The 10589-nt window shown below is 45.7% G+C and overlaps 1 protein-coding gene across 1 annotated transcript; it reads right to left on the bottom strand.

Moving 5' to 3' along the window:
• Positions 1-2677: 2677 nt before the first annotated feature.
• LOC311106489 (F-box only protein 30-like) lies at positions 2678-7558 on the bottom strand. The gene is made up of 3 exons (XM_084148824.1): positions 7430-7558; positions 4024-6848; positions 2678-3707 (listed from the first exon to the last, which is right to left on the bottom strand). Exons 2-3 carry the CDS (start codon positions 6766-6768, stop codon positions 3507-3509), a joined length of 2946 nt encoding a protein of 981 aa, XP_084004950.1. The 5' UTR covers positions 6769-6848; positions 7430-7558; the 3' UTR covers positions 2678-3506.
• Positions 7559-10589: the final 3031 nt, after the last annotated feature.

Here is a 10589-nt window from a genome sequence, read left to right as displayed (position 1 = left end):
TTCTTCTTTAAGAGGCTCCTCTGTCCTCCACTCATTACCTGTATTAATGGCACCTGTTTGAACTTGTTATCAGTATAAAAGACACCTGTCCACAACCTCAAACAGTCACACTCCAAACTCCACTATGGCCAAGACCAAAGAGCTGTCAATGGACACCAGAAACACAATTGTAGACCTGCACCAGGCTGGGAAGACTGAATCTGCAATAGGTAAGCAGCTTGGTTTGAAGAAATCAACTGTGGGAGCAATTATTAGGAAATGGAAGACATACAAGACCACTGATAATCTCCCTCGATCTGGGGCTCCACGCAAGATCTCACCCCGTGGAGTCAAAATGATCACAAGAACGGTGAGCAAAAATCCCAGAGCCACACGGGGGGACCTAATGAATGACCTGCAGAGAGCTGGGACCAAAGTAACAAAGCCTACCATCAGTAACACACTACGCCGCCAGGGACTCAAATCCTGCAGTGCAAGACGTGTCCCCCTGCTTAAGCCAGTACATGTCCAGGCCCGTCTGAAGTTTGCTAGAGTGCATTTGGATGATCCAGAAGAGGATTGGGAGAATGTCATATGGTCAGATGAAACCAAAATATAACTTTTTGGTAAAAACTCAACTCGTCGTGTTTGGAGGACAAAGAATGCTGAGTTGCATCCAAAGAACACCATACCTACTGTGAAGCATGGGGGTGGAAACATCATGCTTTGGGGCTGTTTTTCTGCAAAGGGACCAGGACGACTGATCTGTGTAAAGGAAAGAATGAATGGGGCCATGTATCGTGAGATTTTGAGTGAAAACCTCCTTCCATCAGCAAGGGCATTGAAGATGAAACGTGGCTGGGTCTTTCAGCATGACAATGATCCCAAACACACCACCTGGGCAACGAAGGAGTGGCTTCGTAAGAAGCATTTCAAGGTCCTGGAGTGGCCTAGCCAGTCTCCAGATCTCAACCCCATAGAAAATCTTTGGAGGGAGTTGAAAGTCCGTGTTGCCCAGCGACAGCCCCAAAACATCACTGCTCTAGAGGAGATCTGCATGGAGGAATGGGCCAAAATACCAGCAACAGTGTGTGAAAACCTTGTGAAGACTTACAGAAAACGTTTGACCTGTGTCATTGCCAACAAAGGGTATATAACAAAGTATTGAGAAACTTTTGTTATTGACCAAATACTTATTTTCCACCATAATTTGCAAATAATTCATAAAAAATCCTACAATGTGATTTTCTGGATTTTTTTCCCTCATTTTATCTGTCATAGTTGACGTGTACCTATGATGAAAATTACAGGCCTCTCTCATCTTTTTAAGTGGGAGAACTTGCACAATTGGTGGCTGACTAAATACTTTTTTTCCCCACTGTACATACATACATACATTGTTGCTCTAGTCTAGTCTAAACCCGCCTACACCAATGAAGTGTACTCATACTTGAGTAAAAGTAAAGATACCTTCATAGAAAATGACTCAAGTAAAAGTGAAAGTCACCCAGTAAAATAATACTTGAGTAAGAGTTTAAAAGTATTTGGTTTTAAATATACTTAAGTATCAAAAGTAAATGTAATTGCAAAAATATACTTAAGTATCAAAAGTAAAAGTATACATAATTTCAAATTCCTTATAGGCAAATCAGGCACGATTTTCTGGTTTAAAAAAAATTAATGGATAGTCAGGGGCACACTCCAACACTCAGACATAATTTACAAATGAAGTATTTGTGTTTAGTGAGTCCGCCAGATCAGAGGAAGTAGTTATGACCAGGGATGTTCTCTTGATAAGCGCGTGAATGACCATTTTCCTGTTCTGTTAAGCATTCAAAATGTAACGAGTACTTTTGGGTGTCAGGGAAAATGTATGGAGTAAAAAGTAAATTATTTTCTTTAGGAATGTAGTGGAGTAAAAGTTGTCAAAAATATTACTAGTAAAGTATAGATACCCAAGAAAACTACTTAAGTAGTACTTTAAAGTACTTAACACCTGTGCACCAATGACCTGACAGGCCTAATCATCACAAATACATGACTCACTCATTTGCTTCTGCTTATATCTGGAGATTTTCTTCTCCCACAAAGTAATAAAGTGGAATATCGTCTGTTTTCCTCAGATCCCCCTTGGCTCATACCCAAATGAATACATTGACGCGGCTGATAGATACTTTGACGTGACCAAGCAGATGATGAAGCACTTTCAGGCAGAGTTGTCCTACCTCAGTGAGTCAATCATTGAGAGGAATTCCACATTTACACTACCTTATAACTACCTGAACCCTGCCGAGATGGAGAATAGTGTATCTATGTGAGCCGGTTCATGCTACCATTATGATTGAGCATGCAAAGATGCTCGCAAGCCCTGTAGTACAGGGTGTGGTGTGTCCAAGGAATATCCCCTGCTGCCAATGACCAGAGCTATGCAAATCTATTACTAATTATGAGCATTCAAGTGAACATTTTATTTAACCTTTGGAGAGATGGAGAACGTAAATAGACTCCATCTTGTCTTCTTCGATCTCAATGACCATGTATTATTGCACTTCCTCTCAAGTTAACATGTGGTAGTGAGCAGCTTTATGTACTTTTATCAAATAAATCAAAAAGTGTGTCTGATTCACTGAAGCGCTATAGTGCTGATAGAAAAAATAACATCAAAGAGCTATACAAACACAAGGAAGATCATGAAAGGTGGTATTAAAGATTAATTTTATTAAACAGCAAAAAAATCACATGCATTGTTGGGACATCTCCATGTGACCACGTGTGACTTCTCTTCCTTTGTTTTGTGTGTTGTGGTCACTTTCTGGTCCAACCCACTGGTCCTTCAAGTACAGTTTGCACATATCACATATTGATCCCCCCAAATTCATTCAAATTAGGATGCTTTTGGTACATTGGTGTAAGAGTGACCAGGGACTTGCACATTTCATTAAAGTGCTAGCATAACTCTTATGGGAAAATGGTGCGATATGGAAAAAAAATTGCTCATCCCATGGCTATGACTGAAAGGCAAGACAGTGAAAATATTTATATTTCTTTCTATGTATGGTCAGTATCTGTCCAAGAAAATCATGTTACCAAAATAGGGGCACGATTTAAACACCACCAAACCATGCAAGTTAAATTGTTAAATAGTACTGATTTACATCTCGTATGGATACACTGCAGGTCAAGAAACCTACTGTATCCGTGTGTCAAGCAGATCAAGTATTATTTCATACATTATGGCTCTTCTCCGTCAACCGTCATACAACACGAGACACAGGGAGAATCTCAATTGCATACTGCTGGCGTCCTCTCCTCGCCTCAAAACCCATTGGATGAGAAAGCCAGAGGTCCCTCCTCTCTGACCTTCTCCACCAGAAGTATGCAATTGAGATTCTCCCTGTGTCCCGTGTTGTATGACGGTTGAAGGAGAAGTAGTATGCAATTGCGATTCTCCCAGTCTTTTTCAATATAAAAAATACATGTAACGTCAAAACCTATAGTATTAAATTACACAGTGTAGCTAACAGAGGTTAGGTCATGTGTTGCTCCTGGAGTTTCAAGACTGAGAGGAGGGATCTGTCTCTGGCTGTGCACATGGAGGGCAGTGGAACGGCCTCCATCTTGCGCTCGACGGTGTTGTAGCGGCACTTCCTCAGGTGGTCGGACATGCTGGAGACTTCGGCGAACCGCCACTCACTAACGGGGCTGAAGGCAGTGCTGAATCTCCACACCTGCCCGAACGGAACAAGAGAGCATTGATAAGCGGCAAGAGAGTTCAATCCAGTAGTATTAGCCTATACATGCGATCATTTAAATGGGATATAGGGTAAGGGATTTAACATCAGTGCTATTGTACATGTCAGTGCTGAAATAAGAAGGCCCTATGTGGTGGCAGAGGCACTCTAAAATCCTAGACCGAAAATGTAAATCCTCAGATGGGGATTGTAAATATGGCTATAAACTATAATACCCGCGGTCCAAAAGGCAAACTTTTGCACATCTTATACCTGGTGGCAAAGTTTCAGCCAACAAATGTGAGTTATTTACCCTGTCTTTGATCTGCCATGAGAAGGTGCCATTTGGGTACTGCCTCCTCGCCCACCGTAGTTCCACTATCCCCCGGGACTGCAGAAGGCTAGCACACACGTCCCTCATGGTCTGCGACACCATGGACAGCTGGCACAGGCTGAAGCCGTCTAGAAAGCGGGCCACATGCTGCAGCACCTCAAAGGGAAGCCCACTGAACTGGTCTGATTGGGACTCGCCCAACGGTTCCCCCCCAACGGGGCTGGGCTGCACCCCGAATGACCGAAGGTTCCGGTCGTGGATGACCTTTGACCCCTGGGATGAGGGGCAGAACCTGCGCTGGGAGTAAGTGCAGCCGTAGTAGGCCAAGGGACAGCGGTGCTCCATCCAGCCGTTGAGGCCCGCGTGGATGTCCTCGTGGACGTTCTTGAAGTGGGAGGAGTACTCATCCCTGCGGAACAGCTGGCCGCAAACGAAGGAGAACATTTGCTGGAGCCGATTACATGGCATGTTCCGGATCTGTGGAACCTCCTCTAGAACCAGGTCCAGGCGGAGGGTGCGGAAGGGGCTGGGGTAGGAGAGTTGGGGCGCGTGGTCGCAGGCAGCCGCAGATGCCACGTCGCCCACCCTTGTGCTGGTCACCAAGATGGCCGCTGGGAAAGTGAAGGTCTGCGTGCCGAAGTCGACGTGGAAGCCGTCTACGTAGGTCGTTTCAGAGATTCTGCGGCACTTGCGGGACTCCTCAAGGCAGAAGAGGAGGGCTGCGGTGATCAGGTCAATCTCCCCCAGGCCCATGGGGTCGTCCTCCTGCTCCAGGTCTGACGTATCCACCGCTTTGTCCTCCATTTTGGGTCTAAACCTAACCCGGACCCTCCGTCCGTTGGACAGAGCAAACTGGCCCAAGCCTCTGAGCAACTGGTGGTTCTGGAACTTCCTCTCCAGCCCTCTGTCCTCTAGGACCACGTGGCTGGCCCTGTGAGCAATACCCTGGTTGATATGCAGGGGTGGTGCTAGTGGAGGGTCTGGGTGAGACTGGGGTTGTGGCCGAGACCCACAGGACCCCTGAGGCACAGGTGACGGATTCAAGTCATCTTGCACCTTGACTGGGCATACTGCTTCACTGGAGGACCAACTGGTTCCAGGCTGTTGCTGGTCTGCTGAATCTGAACCTAGGCTCTGTCCATCCATCCCCTCAACACTCTTTGAGGCCACACATAAAAGCTCCATCTGCATGTTTCCATCGGCAACGACGTTCATGGCAACCTCACTGTCGGTTCTGCTGACCACTTTCAGCGGTCTGACTGATGACCCTGCCTCAGCATCTTTCATCTCAACGTTCATTGAGTCTGAATCTTCCAATTGGTGGGAGCTGCCGTTAGGCTCCGCCTGCGGGTGAGAGGGGGCTCCGTTGATTGGGTCTGTGTATTTGACTGTGTTGCCGAGGTCACCCAGGGCTGTTACCAGGCTCCTCCTTAGCTGGACTGTAGCCTGGTGGAGTTGGTGCAGCTGTCCGTAGCATTCCTTCAAATCCACACCCTCAGCTACAGGACCTTTGGCCTCCAGCCTGTTGTGAAGCAGCAGCTCCTCGTTCCTGTCACTGCTGTTCTCCCTACGCTGAGGCTCCAGCACTGCTCCTCCGTTGATGTTGATGCGTTGCTCTGTGTTGTTGTCAGAGCTGTTAGCGCTGCTGAGGACGTCCAACGCGGCAGCAAGGCTCCTCGCCGTCTCCACCGTGGCCTCGTACAGCTTGCTATACCGCTCCTCATTCAAACCGTTTATTCCGTTGGCAATTTTATCCTTCGCTGAGCCAAGTGGTGGTGACTGCGTTGTCAATGGTGGTGGTGACTGCGTCGTCAATGGTGGTGGTGGTGACTGCGTCGTCAATGGTGGTGGTGGTGACTGCGCCGTCAATGGTGGTGGTGGTGACTGCGCCGTCAATGGTGGTGGTGGTGACTGCGCCGTCAATGGTGGTGGTGGTGACTGCGCCGTCAATGGTGGTGGTGGTGACTGCGCCGTCAATGGTGGTGGTGGTGACTGCGCCGTCAATGGTGGTGGTGGTGACTGCGCCGTCAATGGTGGTGATGACTGCGTCGTCAATGACGGTGATGACTGCGTCGTCAATGACGGTGATGACTGCGTCGTCGATGACGGTGATGACTGCGTCGTCAATGACGGAGATGACTGCATAGTCAATAACGGAGATGACTGTGTCGTCAATGACACCGATGATGACTCAGATGTGGCAGCTATAGGGTCAGCCACCACCAGCACAGCAGCGTCCGAAGCAGTGTCCTTCTCACTCTCGCTCTCTATGGCGACAACAGCTGGCTGTCTTTCGACTGTGGGCGCCATGGCGACCACCTTGAGGGACTCGATCAGCGTGTGTTGGTCCTGCAGGGCGAGCGCCATGTCCAGCTGCTCTGTCTCCTCCACCCCCCAACTCAGGCTCTCGTATGAGGTGTAGTCCAGGCAGCTGATCGGCCACCTGTTCCACTCCATGGTGCAGCACACCACGCCCGCTGGACACACCTGCAGGTGCGCGGGAATCCGTGTCCGCACCAGGGTGGCAGGGCAGCCAAAGCCACTGTTCAGGCAGGGCACCCTCTCCAGGGGGCAGAGGAGGCGGTGCTCGGGTCCTTTGCAGGTGTGGAAGATGGCCCCGCAGACCAAGGGGCAGGTGACCAGGTCACAGGAGATACCAGGTTCAGGCCTGGTCATGCACCTCTGACTCAGGCAGGTCACACAGTGGATATGTTGCAGCTCCATCTTTAAGAAGGTGGGGAGTGGAGTTTCTGGAGGGCTCTAAGGTGGAGCAGGGAGTGGTGGGCCAGGGAGGGTCCGTAACTCTGTGAGGGAAAAAGAGACAATATACACAGGAATTAATGAATTCATTTTGATTCTTGTGTAATAGAGTAATTTTTCTACACAAGTCATTTCAATTTGGGTGAAAAATAACAAACCCAGCCATTCATTCATTGTCAAAATCATGCAAGTAGCAACAGTATCAATGAATCATTTGGATAGGAAAATGGGTTATCTAGCTTAGCTCAGTTCAATGCCTAAACTAAGAGAGAGCTAGCTTAGCTATGTTGAGTCATTGTAACACCAATAGCCTAATAATAACTTGGCTGACCAGCTACTTAGCCTAAGTTAGCCGCTAGCTAGCCAGCTTTGTCAGCAAAGGAAAACAAGCTAGCTAGCAAGGTTCAGCTTGATAAACCAAAAGAAAACCTAATGAATGAAGAATACTATTTGAGTGACTAATTTCAGACTGGCCATGCTGATGTTGAGATTCAGTGTAGCTGTTAAGACAACTCCTAACATAGCAAGAAGACCGTGTCGCAGGCTGAGCGACGAAAGAGCCACTAACTTTCAGCTGTCCCATGAACAACAACTGAGCAAGAAACTTCAATTATTGGCTAATTACCGTGGCGTTGATGTGACTATAGTAATCCAGCTACTTGTCCGTTTACTTTACAGAGCTACAAATGGATGTAAACTACTTTTTTTCTATACATTTCTCCTCTTGTTTTTCAATCAACCTCCCTTTGCGTTGTCTGCGGCTGCTCCTTCTATTCTAAACTGAGAGATGATCCTAGGGATGTGTGTTCCCATTGGACAATGGTTGTCATGTGGGTCGGTGATCCTTCCTTCTTCTGGAAGTTTGCTAGCTAGGTCCCAAAAAAAGTATACATTTTCAACCTAGGATGTTTGGCCTGTGAAGTTTTCCTCAAACTACCCGTATTCCATCGCTAAGTAACCTCATACCATATCTTCATACCACTTTTTGATATTAGGTAGTAATGCGATTATTAATTAGCAACTTAAAATTAGCAACTTGTATCATTTTGATATCGTGTAAGAGTAGTGAATAAGTTGTCATATGCTGAGGCAGTGAAGAAAGTAGAGGAAGATGGGTCAAGGGGGAGGAGTGGTGAGAGTAGTAGATATGTACCAGTACAGAGGGATAGGCCAACAAGTGATATGTTTCAGTAAGATTGGATTTTTAGCATTTATAGCAATGGTTATTAATTGTACTGCAGGGATGGAACGTAAGTCGAAGAAAATTGAGGTTGTGGTGGCAGAGAGGTATTTGGGTGTGCGAGACTTGACATCAGAAGAGTTACAGGGTGTGTTAAGTGGTTATGTCCCATCCTTTTACATTTACGTCATTTAGCAGACGCTCTTATCCAGAGCGACTTACAGGAGCAATTAGGGTTAAGTGCCTTGCTTAAGGGCACATCGACAGATTTTTCACCTAGTCGGCTCGGGGATTAGAACCAGCGACCTTTCGGTTACTGGCACAACGCTCTTACCCACTAAGCTACCTGCCGCCCCTTTCAGGTTGAGGGCATGAGATAGGAATAAATAGATGTAATAGTGGAGTAGGTTGGTGTTAATTTGTTTTTTGTTTATTACATTTCTTTGAATTTGTGAGTGTAGTGTTAGATGGTAGGGTATTTCTTTATTTTTTATTTTTCAAGCAAAATATAAGGGAGTTGTACTCCAGTCTAGTAGGTGGCGGTAATGCAACATATTGGATGCCAACCGCCGTTAAACTCATCGAAGAATAATAATTTTGATCTGGTTTGCTGAGACGCTACTTGATGTGGTCATCACGCAGCAGTCACGTAATGAGAAAATAGTCAACATCCGATTCTGGAACGGGCATGGCTTTTTGCAATGTCAATTGCACAAACTAAAAAAAATGCATGTCGAAATATCAACCTACCGATAAATACATTCAGTTCGAAAGATTAAGAAAAATTAAAGGCTAGACCTACACGATAGTAATGAATGCAGCTTTCTATAGTCTTGAGAAGGAGTCTGTCTTCTAGTCGAGCTAGCTAGCGTTAATTCAGGAAAGCCAGCAGCCCAATTGCAGACTTCCATTGTCAAATCTCCACAGAATAGCCTATTGGATTTAAAATAAATCTTATTCTATCTTATTTTGTTTACTAGCGGTATACCAGACCATGTTATAAGTAAAACCACCTCCAGGGAAGCCATTTCCATCAGAGCCTTGTGGTCACTGCGTTACATTTCTGCCTGTGACTGCAAGTCATATTTGAGGTGTATGGTTATTGTATGACTTGGGGTTGTTGGTTATTGTTTTAATATACCTTACATTACAGAAATAATGCACACTGCACCCAAAGGAAATATCTGAAGTTGATATATTGCGGGAAGTAGTATGACTACTGTTAGCTCAAGGGACGAAGTGCTCTTTACCTCTCTTCTAGTCACCTGCTACTTCAACTCCTGGATGTGACCCTAGACTCATACAATTTAAAGCTAAAAACCCAGACAAATCTATAGCTGTGAAGTATGTTGTCTCCAGATGGGCAGAGGTCAAGCAGAAGGAGGCACATTTGTACTAATGGCCTGCTACAACGCTGCTGCAGATGCTATACCATCCAGCGTCATCTTCAAAGGGTCAGACCAAATGTTAAAGTCTAACCTTGATGAAGTGTTCCAGCTTACCCTGATGAAGTGTTCCACTACTCATCTGAAAGTGGGAATTTGGACAAAACGGTTTTCAAAAGGTGGTATAATAATTGTTTGAGATTTGCTGCTTGTGCTGATTGTCTAAGGAGAAACAGATCTGCTGGACTCTGATATTATTATTATTATTATTATATTATCAATGAAGCAGGCAGAGATGGTGTCATATTGTTCCGTATCTACCTGCCACCTGACTTTCCCTTTGGGCTCTTCAAGGCTGAGTTTTCCAGGGATGCTTGTGACATCCTCCCTCCTTATAGGGACTTTGTCCCTAGGCACATGGTTGCCACAGTGTTGAAGCAGACGTATGATGCTTTTGAAACTGAGAGGACTGTGAAGGATGGGTTCAGGAGGACTGGTATCTTTCCATTTGACCACCATGTCATGGCTAGGTCTGTGTGGTGTGGGAGGGAAAAGATGAGGCCCGAGGTCGGTGCTGCTGGACCCTGTGATGATGGGCCAAAGGAAGAACAACCTGAACTTAGTGTGTCTGTGACAGACTATGACAATAAGAAGGCATTAAAGGCAAGTTCTCTATAATAATTACTTTGAGTCTCGGAATATCCCATGATTAATTTACACAAAATTAATATAACGTCATGTCACCATTGTATCAGTACATGTTGATCTTTTGATTTACAGGCGGAATCTGATGCCAAACCGGTGCTGCCTGGATCGTCTCTGCCAGTTTCTCTGCCATCAGAGTCTGTTGTGAAGAAAGAGGAGATATTAGATGTGGTGGTTAAAAAAGAGGAGGAAATCAAGGAGGAGGAGTTGAATGTTGTGTCAGACATATCCGCAGTAGACCTTCATGTCACAGACTCCAATGAGGTGACGAAACAGAACTGCCCAAATAGTAATGCCAATAATCAATATTAGATTATCATTATCAAGGGAAGACTATCATGCTCCACTTTTCATATACCCACCCAGATCACAAGATTTTATTTTTTATTTTATTTATTTCACCTTTATTTAACCAGGTAAGCCAGTTGAGAACAAGTTCTCATTTACAACTGCGACCTGGCCAAGATAAAGCAAAGCAGTGCGATAAAAACAACATCACAGATTTACATATGGGG

Source organism: Coregonus lavaretus, assembly GCF_964263955.1.
Source record: "Coregonus lavaretus genome assembly, chromosome: 31".
Classification (NCBI taxonomy): Eukaryota; Metazoa; Chordata; class Actinopteri; order Salmoniformes; family Salmonidae; genus Coregonus; species Coregonus lavaretus.
The sequence above is the reverse complement of the archived record's forward strand: the minus strand, read 5'-3'. Positions and strand labels throughout refer to the sequence as shown.

Bases quoted from the DNA above. Each gene is read 5' to 3' on its own strand.
- LOC311106489 (XM_084148824.1), bottom strand. From the start codon at position 6,768: ATGGAGCTGCAACATATCCACTGTGTGACCTGCCTGAGTCAGAGGTGC. The intron at 3,708-4,023 runs GTAAATAACTCA...CCGTTCGGGCAG, and splicing joins CATGGCAGATCAAAGACAGG to GTGTGGAGATTCAGCACTGC.